The sequence below is a fragment of the Epinephelus lanceolatus genome, chromosome 1 (assembly GCF_041903045.1).
Source record: "Epinephelus lanceolatus isolate andai-2023 chromosome 1, ASM4190304v1, whole genome shotgun sequence".
Taxonomy (NCBI): Eukaryota; Metazoa; Chordata; class Actinopteri; order Perciformes; family Serranidae; genus Epinephelus; species Epinephelus lanceolatus.
This window is the reverse complement of record NC_135734.1, coordinates 10,742,274-10,758,666: the sequence shown is the minus strand read 5'-3', so window position 1 is coordinate 10,758,666 and position 16,393 is coordinate 10,742,274. Positions and strand designations below refer to the sequence as shown.

Sequence of the window (16,393 nt, the reverse complement as noted above, 5' to 3'; positions counted from 1 at the left end):
GTGATATATTACTTCCAGGCCTTGAGATAAAAGGGTTATGTGTCTGTACTGAGTCAGAGACGCGGAGTTAAAACTGCTCTGATCTTGATATCATCTATTACAAAGAGAGGGGGGGTGTTTAACATGCACTGGATTAAATCAGAAGTCAGAGAACTCACTAAGGGAGTATACATAGAAAATAAACCCTAAAAGATTGCAGCTTATATCTAAAGTCTCTGTGGCACCACATTTGATCTTGTGCCTTTTTTAAAAACCTGCACTGCATACATTGGGCATCAGGCCACTGGAGCGTTCTTACCCTTTCTTCAAACTGCGAAGCCAAAGGGTCCTCAGCAAAAATGTGAAACTTAATCCTCTTGATGCTGAACAGGAGGGCTGATTTGACCATGGTGAGGGTCTCGTCCAGACGATTCCCACAGGCCACCACAGCCAGGTGCATGATCACCTCTGTCCTTTTGCGCCTGGTCACAGGTCGCGCCACGTTATTCTTGGGTTTGCTGTAACAGACGTGCAAAAGACATGAATAAAAGGTGTGCTAATCTGCTTACAGTGTCGTACAAGATAAAAATGGGTCCCATGCATTGAACAAATGATGTGTGTGATGAGCAGTTTTTCATCTCTCAACAATGTCTTCTGATCTAAAAGGGCCAAGGCCATGTCTGAGGAGGGGGTTTAGATCTGCTGACAGTTACTGATTACACAAACCTTGTTTCCCTCACTCGTCGCCTGTAAATTGCCCTGTGTGCCGCAGTGCCTCTGAAGAGCAATTTGTACTCTACATGAGATGTACTGAACTATATGAGTCAAAACATACAAAGTGAAAGTACTACTGTAATCTAAAACTTCCACATTAGGTTTGACTAATATGGAATTTTTAAGGGTTGATAACTTTCTGATTTCTTTAAGCCACCAAATTTTGATAGTTTGTGGCAATATCTAATACATACACATACATGCCCATGTACAATTTACACGCAAATTACCTAGCAATTCAGTGCTGTATTCCCCCTGGAATAACCAATAAAAGAACACTTAAACACACTGAACCCTCTGCTGCAACTAGGGTAGTTATTAACCTCTTGCTCCTTTTGCTTCAACAATTTTTTTCACTGTACAAAAACATTGCATTCATCCGCCTCATTGAACCAATATCAGGCTTGTATTAAAGATAACATTCAAACCCAAGACAGTGTTAATTTCTGGTTGCATGATGGAAAATGATGTGTTGTGCATTGCTTATACACATCGCTCTGTAATTCAGCCTGGCATATTTCAATGAAAACTTAACAACTAACAATTTTTGTTTTAGGTATTTGAACAAAGCTCAGCTGCTCAACATGGACTTGTAATTATAGACTCAGTGGTAGATGTAGGGCTGAACTACTTGAGCAAATTCTATAATTATAATTCTTTCATACCAATATAGTGATTATGATTTTAAAAAAATATACTCTTATCAAATAAAAGCTCTAGTGGCAGTCTGCATAATGTCAAATAAGGCTGAGTAATATGGAGAAGATCTTTGACCAAATACCTTCATATCGATATTGTGACAATATTGTAGGGTCGATTATTGGTGATTTCATAATGACATTTTTGATAAATAATCATCAGTAATGTGCAGCCTTTAAAACCTGGAACCAACAACACTAACTGCAATATGATACCCAAAATCTAAGATGATATCTAGTCTTATCACAATATCAATGTAATTATATTTCAGCCAGACCTAATATAAACCAAATAGTCAAAAATGTGTATAGTCTTTACATTAAAAATAATCACATAAAATTAAACAGTTGCTTTTTATTTGAAATCAACATCTTTAATTTTTAAGTAAACTTTGCTAGTTCTCTGTCATGTCTGACAGTGCTAAGTTTTGATATCTTACAGACTTGGAATTTCCAAATCAGCTTCATCTAAAACTATCTTGTGTTAACAGACTGACAGAACCTGTTTCACAGAAAGAACAGAGATGTATCAGTGATAAGCTTAAAACAATATTATGCGCTTAAATTTGCTCAGTCACTGATCATTTACACCAAACTACAGAGCTTGCTAGCAAACCATCTGAAAATAACACCATGCGATCCCCTATTCAGCGGCTCAGCACCTTGCTCTTCTTAATCAAATATACTCTTCATCTTTTCACACTTTAAAATGAGTGGCTGAGTGCAAATTCTACATGTTACATAGGTTAAGTAATACTACAATTAATCTTAATTAGCTGCAGCTGACTATCCAGTTGCTAGTCAATATAGCTGATAAAATCTATGGTTTCAAAATAAAAGTTTCTTTAGACTTGTTAAATATTGCTGATAATGTGAGTTATACATTAATTGAAATTGAGGCACTCTTTCGAATCTTGAGTTTGATTTAAAAAGAATGAATCATTTAGAGCTACTCTTACCTTTCTTGCATTTCACACAGAAAAAATGTGAACATCCACAACTCCCGCCTCCCTCCAAAGTCCCATCCCCCTCCTCCTGCAACTCCACCTCCCTCCAAAGGCCTACTCCCCCTCCTCCATTACGTCCTCATTACGTCTATGATAGACGTAGGCGTTGGCAAAATAATGTTAGATACACAGAAGCGAGGGTAACATGCCAAAAGAAGAGTAGAAGAGAAGAAGAGTAAAACACACTGCTGACTGCTAACGTTAGCCATCAGCAACTGGATGCTGCGTTGTCATATAACGTTATATATTATATTAGAAGCAAACTAAACATAACGTTACCTGTCCTACACAGTCAAACGCAACCCTGGAGTTTTGAAACTTATCTGGGTTCAGTGATGGCTAATGGGTTTTATAATCTCTTAAGGACAGAGGGATGTCGTATGCTGTAAAGCCCTGTGAGGCAAACTGTGATTTGTGATATTGGGCTTTATAAATAAAATGGATTGATTGATTGATAATATAACGTAAATGCTAATGTTAGGTAGTATTGGTGACTGGCAACAAACAAGGAAGATAATACTGAGGGTCAGGCAACGTTAGGCTACAGTAGGCTAACCATTAGCATGTTACGCAAGCGGTTACGTCAGTCGGAGGCCTCCACGTGGGGAAGACAGACAGGACGCTCAGCCAATCATTGCATTCGGTCCGGAGTTTTCTTAGAACCATATGAGAATGGTACAATTATGAGTTTTTATCTCTGGTGGAATTCACTTACATTTTAGTGTGCCATCAGCTTTTTAATAGCATTTTAACCTAAACAAAGAAAAGCGTAAAATTTCCAGAAAGGTAAGTGTCCCTTTAACCTTACTTAGAAGATTTAAAACAAAATGAGACAATGTAACTTTTGTTAAAAGTCAAGCAAGTGACAGTTACAGGATAATGCGAAAACATAAATGTCATCTAATGTCCGCTAACATTAGCCAACATTAGCCAACGTTAGCTACCATAAGCTACTGCATATATAGAGTGCTCTAGGAATGAGTCCTAAAACCCGGAAATTTGCATTTTAGCACTTCTGGTTTCTTTGTCTCAAAGTCAATGGGTTTTTTAAATAGGTTTTCGGTTAGATACCTGAAATAAGGTCTGTGGTTAACACAAGCTTAAGAGACTGTCAAGTTTTGCTATATGGCATAAAATATGTCAGTTAATACCCCATTCTTAAATTTTAAAGGCATTATGTGTCTTAAAAAAGGCCGTTGCTAACAAGTGGCTAAACGAGACTACAGAATATCATCAGGCTGAACACAACCTCATTGTGGTAGGGATGTTAAGTCATTGCGATTGCACTAAAGCTTCAAATTTCATAAAAATGGTCTTCATTCATTGAGATTATCTTGATAAACAAAACATGTAAGTATAATAAATGTTTGTTTGCCACAGAGCTTATTTTCTGCAGTAATCCAGAGGAAAAATCACATAGGCTTTTTAATGAGGTAACCAGGGCAACGCCAGCTTCCGCATCGGCCTACAGTATAACCTCATCCCTGGAGCACTGTATAGCAGAGATGTTGAGCCTCTATAGACCAAATCCCAGTGTTGATTTACAATAACTTCCTGCTCCACTGCCTTAATTAGTTCATTTTTAGCCACCTTAAAAAAGGCACAAAAAAAATCAATATCACTTTAAGTGTACACTGTATTTAGAATATTTTCACTGCTTTACCTTGCTGTCAGACAGCCTTTTCTAACAGGTTACTGAAGCTGTTATATCAAAGCCACCAGACTTCGCTAACAAAAAATGGTAATTTTACTTTACAGAACATAGAGTTGCTGGTGTACTGCAGCCTCAAGTGGTTAGTGTGTAAGGTAAAGTGGAACAAATATATATATGTATATATATATACAGTACAGGCCAAAAGTTTGGACACACCTTCTCATTCAATGCGTTTTCTTTATTTTCATGACTATTTACATTGTAGATTCTCACTGAAGGCATCAAAACTATGAATGAACACATGTGGAGTTATGTACTTAACAAAAAAAGGTGAAATAACTGAAAACATGTTTTATATTCTAGTTTCTTCAAAATAGCCACCCTTTGCTCTGATTACTGCTTTGCACACTCTTGGCATTCTCTCCATGAGCTTCAAGAGGTAGTCACCTGAAATGGTTTCCACTTCACAGGTGTGCCTTATCAGGGTTAATTAGTGGAATTTCTTGCTTTATCAGTGGGGTTGGGACCATCAGTTGTGTTGTGCAGAAGTCAGGTTAATACACAGCCGACAGCCCTATTTGACAACTGTTAAAATTCATATTATGGCAAGAACCAATCAGCTAACTAAAGAAAAACGAGTGCCCATCATTACTTTAAGAAATGAAGGTCAGTCAGTCCGGAAAATTGCAAAAACTTTAAATGTGTCCCCAAGTGGAGTCGCAAAAACCATCAAGCGCTACAACAAAACTGGCACACATGAGGACCGACCCAGGAAAGGAAGACCAAGAGTCACCTCTGCTTCTGAGGATAAGTTCATCCGAGTCACCAGCCTCAGAAATCCCAAGTTAACAGCAGCTCAGATCAGAGACCAGATGAATGCCACACAGAGTTCTAGCAGCAGACCCATCTCTAGAACAACTGTTAAAAGGAGACTGCGCCAATCAGGCCTTCATGGTCAAATAGCTGCTAGGAAACCACTGCTAAGGAGAGGCAACAAGCAGAAGAGATTTGTTTGGGCCAAGAAACACAAGGAATGGACATTAGACCAGTGGAAATCTGTGCTTTGGTCTGATGAGTCCAAATTTGAGATCTTTGGTTCCAACCGCCGTGTCTTTGTGAGACGCAGAAAAGGTGAACGGATGGATTCCACATGCCTGGTTCCCACTGTGAAGCATGGAGGAGGAGGTGTGATGGTGTGGGGGTGTTTTGCTGGTGACACTGTTGGGGATTTATTCAAAATTGAAGGCACACTGAACCAGCATGGCTACCACAGCATCCTGCAGCGACATGCCATCCCATCCGGTTTGCGTTTAGTTGGACGATCATTTATTTTTCAACAGGACAATGACCCCAAACACACCTCCAGGCTGTGTAAGGGCTATTTGACCAAGAAGGAGAGTGATGGAGTGCTGCGGCAGATGACCTGGCCTCCACAGTCACCGGACCTGAACCCAATCGAGATGGTTTGGGGTGAGCTGGACCGCAGAGTGAAGGCAAAGGGGCCAACAAGTGCTAAACACCTCTGGGAACTCCTTCAAGACTGTTGGAAAACCATTTCAGGTGACAACCTCTTGAAGCTCATGGAGAGAATGCCAAGAGTGTGCAAAGCAGTAATCAGAGCAAAGGGTGGCTATTTTGAAGAAACTAGAATATAAAACATGTTTTCAGTTATTTCACCTTTTTTTGTTAAGTACATAACTCCACATGTGTTCATTCATAGTTTTGATGCCTTCAGTGAGAATCTACAATGTAAATAGTCATGAAAATAAAGAAAACGCATTGAATGAGAAGGTGTGTCCAAACTTTTGGCCTGTACTGTATATATATATATATATATATATATATATATATAGATAATAATCACAGAAATACAGGTATCTTTAAGGTGGCCAAAATAAAGGTTTTGCTGCAGCCCTGGCCACAGCAGAGCATCCTGTAGCTTCTGTGCTAGTAGATTTGGTTTATCAAAGATGATAGCAAGGCAACAAAGTACATAAAGTAATCACAAGAGAAACGTCATACAGGTCAGACCACACGTTTACCCGTGTATCTTTAAAATACTTATGGCTGAAAATGACAACAGAAATCAACAAATCTGCAGACTTTTCACATCTCCGCCACTGTGATTAATTACCAGTTTTATACCCGGAAGTGACTGCTGTTGTTAAGGCAACATTACAGTGAGTTGGTTTATTCTACCAGTTGGCTACTTCGATCACCTGAAAAGGCCTCATGTGTTCTCTGTTCTCTGCAGGTGACCTTTCTTTGCAGTTGTGGATCCCAAACTCTGGAAAAGCCTTCCCTATTTCATCAGAAGTGCTGAAATTTTTCTTTTTCTTTAAGCATCTGCTGAAAACCCATTTTTTATAGGTTGTCCTTTTTATAAATTCGCTCTTTGTGCCAGTAGTTTTGTTTATTTTGGTTATGTAACTTTTGAATATGTATTGTGTATGTACTGTGCATGTATGTGCATATCTATGTGTGAAGCTTTGTAACTTTATGTTTTATAATGTGCTATATTAATAAATGTATCATTATTATTATTATTACTGGTCATATTAGACCAAGTCAGGCTGTAGCAGCAAACCCCCAGAGTGTATTGAGCTGAGCACGGCTGTGTTTTATTGGGTTTTTGTACAGAATCTAACTAGAATTTCGATGCAGGATGAATTCAGGTTAAGAGCTTTCCATAGATAACCCATAGAATTCTGACACACTGTACAATAAACATTTATCAAACCAGAATCTGTTGTACCTATCCAATCAGAGCATCAATATCATGCCTGCATATTGAGCAAACATATCTGTTAAAACACTTCCACCACTGACCAAATGCCTCCAGTCTCAGAGCACACTGGTACATGTAGGCTAAGCTCTCCTCACCTGTCAACATATCACTGCTGAGCAGTAATAACATGTCACTTCATCAACATGTCAGAAGCAAAGAAATTTCATTCTGGACTTCACAAGAATGAAAACTGACGAAACAAGGGAAAAATCACGTCTATCCTCCTTTTAGACAGACAGGGTGAAAAGTCAAGGATTTTTTTTTCAAAGATAAGACACCTGTGCCTCCATATATTGTTCAACACTACCTCCACACACTACCACACACACACACACACACACATCCACTCTCTTTTCTTTTGTAGCTCTGCAAGTTCCCACCGGACTTTGTTCTTCCATGCTTAAAGGCAAGGAGGTCCTTTATCTGATGTAAAAATTAGCTCTCTCTGCAGAGCTAGAGCTGCTGTGGTGTTAAAATGCACTCAGCAGTGCCGAGTATCTCCCACTATGATAAGGAAACATTTGTACAATGGGGGAGCCTGAAGCTGAGGCCGACATCCTCCACATACACACTCTGCATGGGGCTGGTTGTATTAACAACATGTTCAACATAAATGTTGTCATAGCCGTAGGGAGGGAAGACTGGCACACAAAAAAAAGAACAGAGAACCTTTTTTCCCCAGCATGAAGCATTATCTGGGAGAACAGTGGAAGGTAAATGGTTTTACGACTAAAGACTGCATATTCCAAAAGGCATGGATATCCCCTGAGCCTGGAGGAAGCAAAGAGTCTACCATAAAACGGATGGGAAGAGAGAAGAGTGAAATTTGACAGGTGGGTTTGCAGGGCAGTCTCCAAGCGTGACACTTCGTTTTCTGCATGGCTGAGGGACAATGATGAACCGCAGATTAGGATGAATGAGAAGGTGCTGAGAAATCTGTCTGCCACGCTTCAAAGGCCGATGCTCTGTCAAGGCTGTTGAACACACATTCCTATTTTACTCACAGAAAATGCAATCCATATCTCATACACGGGTATAATTACGTCGCACTTAGTCATGCAAAATAAATGCCCTTGAAATGATTTCTGCGGAAAATTGGATGGACAAAAGAAAAAAAAACAAATTCCTTTGTTGCATAAAGCATGAGTTGCACACATGATGTTTTGTGTCATGGCACTGTTCCCCACATCTGGAAGCAGTCAAAAAAGCACAGAAGAGGTACAAAAGGATTGAATTCATTACTGGCGGCAGAGTGAGCACATGAGGAGCCCTCTGCCTACAAAGCACTAAAGCCAACCCTTTTAAATCATGGAAGGAGAGAAAAAAGCAGCACCTTTGAAGATAATGTCAAAGAAAAATGTACATGTACAGAGTAAAGAGCAAGAGTACAAACTACACCAAAGAACACCTTGAAGGCATTTAATTAATCAGCATATAACTAGGTCATATGGTGGACTTGTATCCAACATGTTCACTTTGGTGTGAACCAGTGGGTATCAAGGCCATTAAACTGAACATATTCCCATCATGCCCCTTCCTCTGTAGGGAGGTAGAAGAGATGTCAGCTTCTCAAAACAAGCCCAAAATGTAAGCTCATGTGACAAAGGAACCTCAAGATACTTCTTAAGACAGATCCATAACTGGATTCAGGGCTTTATTCAACAAGTTTCCAAGACAGTGCAAAGCATAGAAAACTCAGCAAATCTGTGATTATTGGCCAAAAATAGTTGTTGATGTAGCCACAGCTGGCTGATCCAAACTTCTATGGGAACCAGATGATCTGTTGTCATTCCTTTAGAATTATGGAATGATTTACAATCATCAAGATGTCCAGCTGAGTTGCCTAAACCAAATACTATCCCTCGATATATGCTGGTCCAACTCTGAACTTTATATGCACGTTTTGGAAGTGATGTACTTTCATATTACTGAAATATGTACTGTCTAAAATTACTGCTTTGCACTTGTATACCTCCACCAACCAGTCAAGTTGCAGTTTACATCCATGTCTGTCCAGACTCATATGTCTTTATTTAATTTATTAGACATTTGTGTTAAATTGTGTCATAATTAGATTAGCATAAGAATTCTTGAGTTATGGCCAAAAACATGCTTTGTGAGGTCACAGTGACCTTGACCTTAGACTCCCAAATTCTAATCAGTTCACTGTTTTGCCCAAGTGGGCGTTTGTGTTGAATTTAAAGAAATTCCCTCGAGGCTTTCCTGAGATATCGTGTTTATGAGAACAGGACAGACTCAAGGTCACAGTGACTTTGATTGTTGACAACCAAAATTTAATCGATCCATCACTGAGTCCAAGTGGACGTTGGTGCCAGTGTTCTTAACATATGACAACAAGAATGGGACATTTGTACATAAAAACAGACAACCCAAAAAAACATGTGTCCGGCCACGGCTGTCGCCAACACTGAGGCATAAAAATCATAGATCTCAAAAGGTCAAGCCCAGTCAGTCATTCATAAAATAACGTATTGAACATTACTAGGGGTATAACATATACATTCTCATCCCCAAATATTTGGTTAAAGGCATGAGGTGTGATAAACACAATAATTGTCACATTGGCCTATACAGTTAGGCAACAACAATTTAGCATAAGCCGAATATGTTATTCTGAGTTCCACTGAGAAATCTTGGGCAGTGAGACAGTTGTTGTCTGTTAGCCAAACCAGTGATTTCAAAGTGGGATCTGTGGCACTCTGCAAGGGCGGCCATGAAGTTTTTAGATTCATTAATTTCAATTAGCATAACGCATTTTTTTTTTTTAAAGGCTTTGACTCGAGTTAAACAAATAACATTTACATTTTTAAGTCTAAAATAGTTCATATATTAGCCTCTGTTCTAATCTAACGAACTGTATATTATTTATAATAATCTGAATATGTGTTTTATGTTTCTATGTGTGCACTAAGAGTGAAACACTTCACTTTCTCTTGATCTGTGTGTGTATGTTCCGAAATGCACTTTAAATCAGTCTTGTTCTGTTGATTTGCTTTTGATATTCTGTTTAAGTACAGTGTTACTTGCAGCTAATTGGAGTGATGTTAGTTGAATTGTTCTTTTACATTTTTCTTCTACATCTCTCTTATGTTGTTTTTCACATAACTAAAGGCCTTTGCACACTGAGTCCATATTTTCTGTCTGAGATTGTCACACATTTAAAAATAAATACAACCTCTCGTTGTGTCAATCACATTCACGCGCAGACTCTGAAACTTTTGTCCGTCACTAAAGTTTTTGGAACAGGTTCCATTTTCTGTGCTTTTTTCTGCATCAGTCAAAAGCCTTCAGAGAGTTGTTTGACCAAGACGCATCGAAGAAAGTGTGGTGTAAGCTGCGGGACACATACATTCGCAACAAGAGAGAGGGGCATACAGGGCAGAAGTGGACAGGGGGCCAGAGTGAAAAGGAAATTGAAATACATGGAAGCAATGTCCTTTTTGAAAGAGAAGGTAATGTTAGCCTATACAAATATGCACAACAACAATGATGATGCTTACAGCAGAGTTCAATTTAATTGCCACACAGTATCATTTCATAACTCCATACGGAAGAAAGGTAGAATAACCATGACACAGGGAGGTAACTCCAGAGGAGAGGAGTGAAGGAATGAATGTGCATTTCCATTTTCCCTCGTAATGCGAATTTTTGCAATGAATGGAACAATACTTGGTAGACTTGGTATGCAAATGCCTTAAGAATACAGAAATATATATACATATATATATATATATATATATATATATATATAAAAGGCTATGTCAAATTATTCCAAGGGACATACATGAGGGGATCTCAGGTATAGGGTTGTCAAGATACTCAAATTTTAACCTTCGATACAATAAATACAATACTCAATACCTCTTTTGAGACTGCCAGTAGTCCTAGGCACGGAAGGTACAGGTACAGAAAAAGTCCCTGATGATACGCCTCTAGTCACGTCTTGGGTTTGTTGCTGGAGAGCATTCTGGTCCAGCCACAGGTTGAGGACCAGTTGATTTTCATCCTTGCATCCTTGGGATGAAAATCTATATAGATCTGTTGTTTTTACAGCTTCGGTACTTTAGATTCTAATGAGTCTTTCATTGTATATTTAACAGAGATCATATAGTTTTAAACACGTGGTATCAAAAAATTATCAATATTTTTGACAATCTTACCCCTGTATCTTTTAAGGGGTCCTACGCCTAAAAAAACCACAGCTTAGAGCCTCTCAGTTAAACCATGCTTATTAGGTTAGCCACAGGATGTATAGCTCGTATGGAGTGTCTTTTGCATGGCAAACACAAAGACAAACTAGAGCTGGTCATTCAAGTGAGCCTGCACATCAAATTGCGTCACTGCGGGAAATTTTTGCGCCAGTACATGAGGATATGTCCTATTTTCCAGTGCAGGGTGGATGCTGAGTGTTTACCACATTGGCTTCCCAGATCACCACATTCAGCTAATCAATTAATCAACTAAATGTTTCCTCCTTTGCTGGATCAGTTACTGTCAGGAAAAGGTTATCTTCCAGGAAAATTTGGGATGTTTTCAAGATGATCTATGACTTTCTAAGCTTTGACTTACAAATCCTGCTCCTTACAAATTATTTTACCCGATGCAAGTCTTTCTATCTTTCTAGTTTCTCCTTCAACACCCTCTTATGACTCATTCACTAGTAAATTAAAAGTGTGTTTGCCAGTCGCACAGGCAAATTTAACTGCCCCTGATAATTTTCACACAAGCACCCCCTCCAACCACGTCAGGCTACACAGGCAGGCAGGGATGATTTCAAAACACTCCTGGCAGAGAGAATGTTCAGTCATGCAAAATGACATTTTTATAGCTATGCATAATGCCACAGCGAGAGAGTGACTTCTTCACTGCGAGGAGAGCTGCTGAACTATATTTGAAGTGACAGGGCAAGGGATTTGTTTCAACACAAAGTATCAACACCCATCTAATCCTGTAGATGCAGGCCTTAATTCAAAGTAACAAAGCAGATAGAGGGGTTACGTCTTTATTATTCTGCATTTGTAACATATACTGAGGGTAATAAAGAAATCAGAGTGATGGAAACTGTGACTGTAACTTATAAGTTGTGTTTCTAAGGCGATGCCTATAGGTCTGCAACAATAGACTGTAAAAATGATGGATGTGGTCACCATGATGTCACACTGGTTTGCCGACTGCCGAGGCTGGCATTTTGGCCATCACCATCTTGGTTTTTTGGAGCCAGAAGTGACCATATTTGGAAAAGAGGCTGGAACTAAATCATGAGCCCTTTTTACACAGAGACCAGCTTATTGAGCTGCTATGAAGTCCCTTTTTTATAACGCCTTTAAATTTTTACACAGAACCAAATGACTGAGGGATCATGCCGCTCCAGCGTGTGATTTTACACAGCATGCTGGCATCGCAAATCAAAGGAGGCGTGACATCTAAGACAACAGAGTCTGCCTCGAGCGTGACATATAAAATAGGCATCGGCTGTGCTTTATAAATTACAACAATGATTGCATTACCACGGCAATAACAGTCATTTACCACCTCGGTTATATATGGCGGCTGATCTCGTCCTCTGCTTGGAGGGTAAGAAGCTCCTGGACCTCATTATTTACCCAAACTGTGGACATTTTCAGCCACTGTTTTTCTTCTTGAGTTAGCTGCTGACTGCCAATAGCTACTTTTTAAATCTCCCATGATGGGTTGCATGCATAACACATCACCAGAACGTCACACCTGTTCTGCCCATGATCCCATCCTGCTGGCTGTTCCATTTAGAGGCTGTTTTGGTGCCGTTACATCAGTTCCCACCTCAGACGTAATACAACTCTGTCCTCCCATTCCGGGATTGTACCTTTTATTCAGAATGGTGAGGAAGAATAATAGCATGAAATACCCGCCTTGAAGAGGCAGTGTAGAAGGGGCTATAGACTGTACACACAACGTGTCACTCAAAGCCTCCTCGCCCTTAATTATGTGTAACTTTAAGCTTTAGTCAAATGTAAACGGGTGAGTTATATAAAAATGTACCCCCATTCAGTTATCATGAAGAGGGTGATTAGACAGACTTGCTTTGGATTCAGCCTCCAGTGGCCATTCAAGGAACTGCAGTTTGTAGCACCTCCACATTGGCTTCATTTTTCAGCCCCAGAGGCTGCCGCTTGGCTGCAACCAACAACTGTTTTCAATATCAATTAATATGTTAATATTGTTAATTATATATAATATTGTTAATCTGGAAATGGCGAATATTTGGTGTTTTTACAAAATTATTAACGAACGTTATGTATTTTCACTAATTGATTTATCATCTGAAGACGTTTGTTCCTAAGTGCTATCTGCGTTTGTACCCCACAACCTATGCCAGTGACAATTTACAGCCTGTGGGCTAAATCTAATCTCAATAGGATGCTGAGTGGTCGGCAGACCACTTTCTTATTCACAATGAAAATAAACTGATTCACAATGAGATTTTATTTTGTCCTCTGAATGTTAATAAGGTGACAGAGTGCATAAAAAACTTCAAAATACAGTTTCTAAAAAGGTGCCTGGGAATGATCCCCCAGACCCCTTGACAGAGGTCCAAGATAAACCCCAAGTCCTCAAATCCTAGAAGAACACCTGCAAACACCTGATCTGTGTGGGGCTGCTGTGCAGGATTTCCGTAGTTTATTATTTTATCTGCTAAATACTAATGTTTGTTTATTAACTGACCACTGGCCTTCTGTCATTTTGCAAAAGTGGCCCTCGAGCAGAGCAAGTTTAGTATCCTATGGTATATGTATGGTGTCTGGGGAGCAAATGGAGCTCTCTCTATTTTTGGCCACAGGAAGTAGTGTGATGTGTCAAGAGGAAATGATATGATTAGAAAAAACCGGGATGTTTGTCTATTAGGCATGCTGCACAGGAAATCTGGCCACCGCTCAGATTTACAGATGAAGAGAGTGTCGAACAACACGAGGCAAAGATACACAGCCACAGTCTATAATACAATCTGCTTGATGTGTAAGTCAATGGGAATTATAGAGGTGACAATGGACAACCCTTAAATCAATTATTCATCCCTCTGTGTATACTTATTATCCCTGTGATCCACATTAACAGAGCATGACTATTGTACCTAGGCTTGTATGTGTGTTACTAGAAAACTACACCCCATCATTCAGACTCCTCTGGCTTTTATCTCTCTGCCTCTCTGCATCCATCTGATTCGCTCATGCTATTAAACAGAAGAAAGTTTTTTGGAGGCTTTGGCCAGATGCTCAGTGTGTTTCCCTAATCGCAGCAGTCAGTCTTGAGCACTTTCCAAACCTGGTAGTGTTGTTTTTTTCTTTTACAGCCACCGGTGACCCCTTCCACCCCATCTCCCTTATCAGTGCTGAGCACACATGGAGGAGTGTGGTTTCTGGGAGGACGCAAAGGTCCTTTCTCAATGTAACGCCTTGATGGCTTTTATCTACCGAACAGTGTCCCAAACCTGCAGTCCGGCTTTAGAGTAGAATACATATTATTGGCTGCCAGCAAAGCGGGTATCTCCACGACCACGTCGTGGCTATTATGGCATTGCTGGCATTCAGCCCGGGAGGAAATGTAAGGGATGTGTGAGGCTGAAATTAGAAAGCTGGGAGACATAATAAAAAAGCTCCCATCCTTGAACAGAAATAGCAACTGACAAACTCAGCCTTTTGTCTTCAATTTGAGAGATGGTGACTTAATCAGATCATCTGCCAGGGTGCAGCCTCTCTTTAACCATCCAGAGAGGAAAATCACACCTGACAGGCTCTCCACTCCCACGCAGAATGTTTGGCAGACTTTGATGGTCAACAGGATGGGTTTCCGTTTTCTGTCATTTCCAGTAATATCTCACCAGTGTTGCTGTGCAACTATTGTAACAGGTCACCCAAACCAGTCTGTGCTCATTCGTATTCCTTATTAAATGCATTATATGTCTCTCAAGGTGACCTTTACCCCTTTAAAGCAACAGAGGACTGGATTAAAGGCCTAAAACCCCCAAGGGTCAAATGATGAAAATTTAGAGGTCAGATAATGATTTATCATTCTGCTGTGCTATTGTCTGATGTCCTCTCTGCAAACACTGCCAATATTTCCACCTAATCTCATTAGTCACACGCTCTACTCACATTTCAGCCAGACATCTGAGCAGCCCCTGATTACAACAGCGTGACTCACAGTCCAATAAATAAAGGGAAAATGATGGACATAAAACGCAGCCAAGCAGCAGATAAACCCATATGCATGTTAGAAGTGTCCCTTGACAGATCAGGCTATTGTGAAGCCAGCGTCCTTGAGCACAATGTAGGCTGTTTGATGGAGGGAGCACGTCTGCTCCAGAGCATGATTAAACGCTGACACGCTCACTCTTTAACTTCCTGACGACAGGAAAGATGGGATTCAGCAGCACCAACTAGTTAATGATGCTTTTGTGCGCGCACAAACGGACGCAGACGTGGAGGAAGAGGGATCATCAAGGCTGCAAATCGACAGAGGAGAGAAAAACACACACACACACACACACAAACTCCCCTCACCTCTTTGCATTCACGCTGGCTCTTCTATTGATCGCTTTCCCCTCTCTCCGTCCCCTGAGGGTCTCTCCCGCACGCCCGCCGGATCCAGCGGGTGATTTCTTCGCAAACTTTGCTGCAACATCGCGTCTGGGCTCAGAGGGCGGCCGTGAAGAGTTGCTGTCCTCCTCCTTTACAACTTCTTTCAACAGCGGATCGTCCGCGGCGTTGCCCCCCAAAAAGTACAAAAGTAGGAAAACTCCGAAACACACGGCGATCACAACTACTTTGCAGTGGATCCGCATGGTGAGAGCGACTTGTTGCGGCTGGCAGAGGCAGACGGGACTCCGCTCATGTCTGCGGCGGAGGGAGAGCAGCCCGAGTTGGCATTTTGTTACCGCTCCCCGCTCGCATTTTTCTGCGGATGATGATGGAGAGGGCAGAGGAGCTCCTCCACGTCCATGGAGGATTGCACAGCAGAGGCGGGGCTTCGCCACCATTACCGTAACCATGGTAGAATTACCGCACTATTATATTGCAATTACCTTCTCAGGGTTGAAATGTGTCTGTAGTAAGACAGGTACTAATGCATTATCTACTTTTTTATCTTTGGCACAGGAAAAAAAACACCTTTACATTACTTTACATTGTAGTTTCATCTTGATATAGTTTATCTCTAAAAACGATTGAAATATTAACACCATCAGGGCCGTAATCACCTTAACATTGAAGGGACATTCAACCTATATCAGGGGTGTCCAAACTTTTGGAGTTGGGGCCAGCTGCTACATATAAAGAAAAAAAATACATACAACTAGCAAGGACCACACCACAACAATGTGTCTTTTAACTGTTTAATTGTGATTCAGGAGGTGTTAGTTGTTAAGGGATGGTGAATGGCTTTAAGTGGGGGTGAAGGTGGAAGAAGGTGGATGTCCTCTGTTAGGTTGGTCTGGGAG

At 40.4% G+C, this 16,393-nt stretch overlaps 1 protein-coding gene across 1 annotated transcript in view; it reads right to left on the bottom strand.

Moving 5' to 3' along the window:
* Nucleotides 1-15,906, bottom strand: part of gxylt2 (glucoside xylosyltransferase 2) — a 35,748-nt gene extending 19,842 nt beyond the window's left edge. Inside the window, exons 1-2 of the mRNA XM_033625943.2 lie at nt 15,459-15,906; nt 299-497 (exon numbers count right to left, since the gene is read on the bottom strand). Of these exons, the coding sequence (XP_033481834.1) occupies nt 299-497; nt 15,459-15,739 (480 nt within the window). The 5' untranslated portion in view covers nt 15,740-15,906. The remainder of the gene's footprint in view (nt 1-298; nt 498-15,458) is intronic.
* Nucleotides 15,907-16,393: the final 487 nt, after the last annotated feature.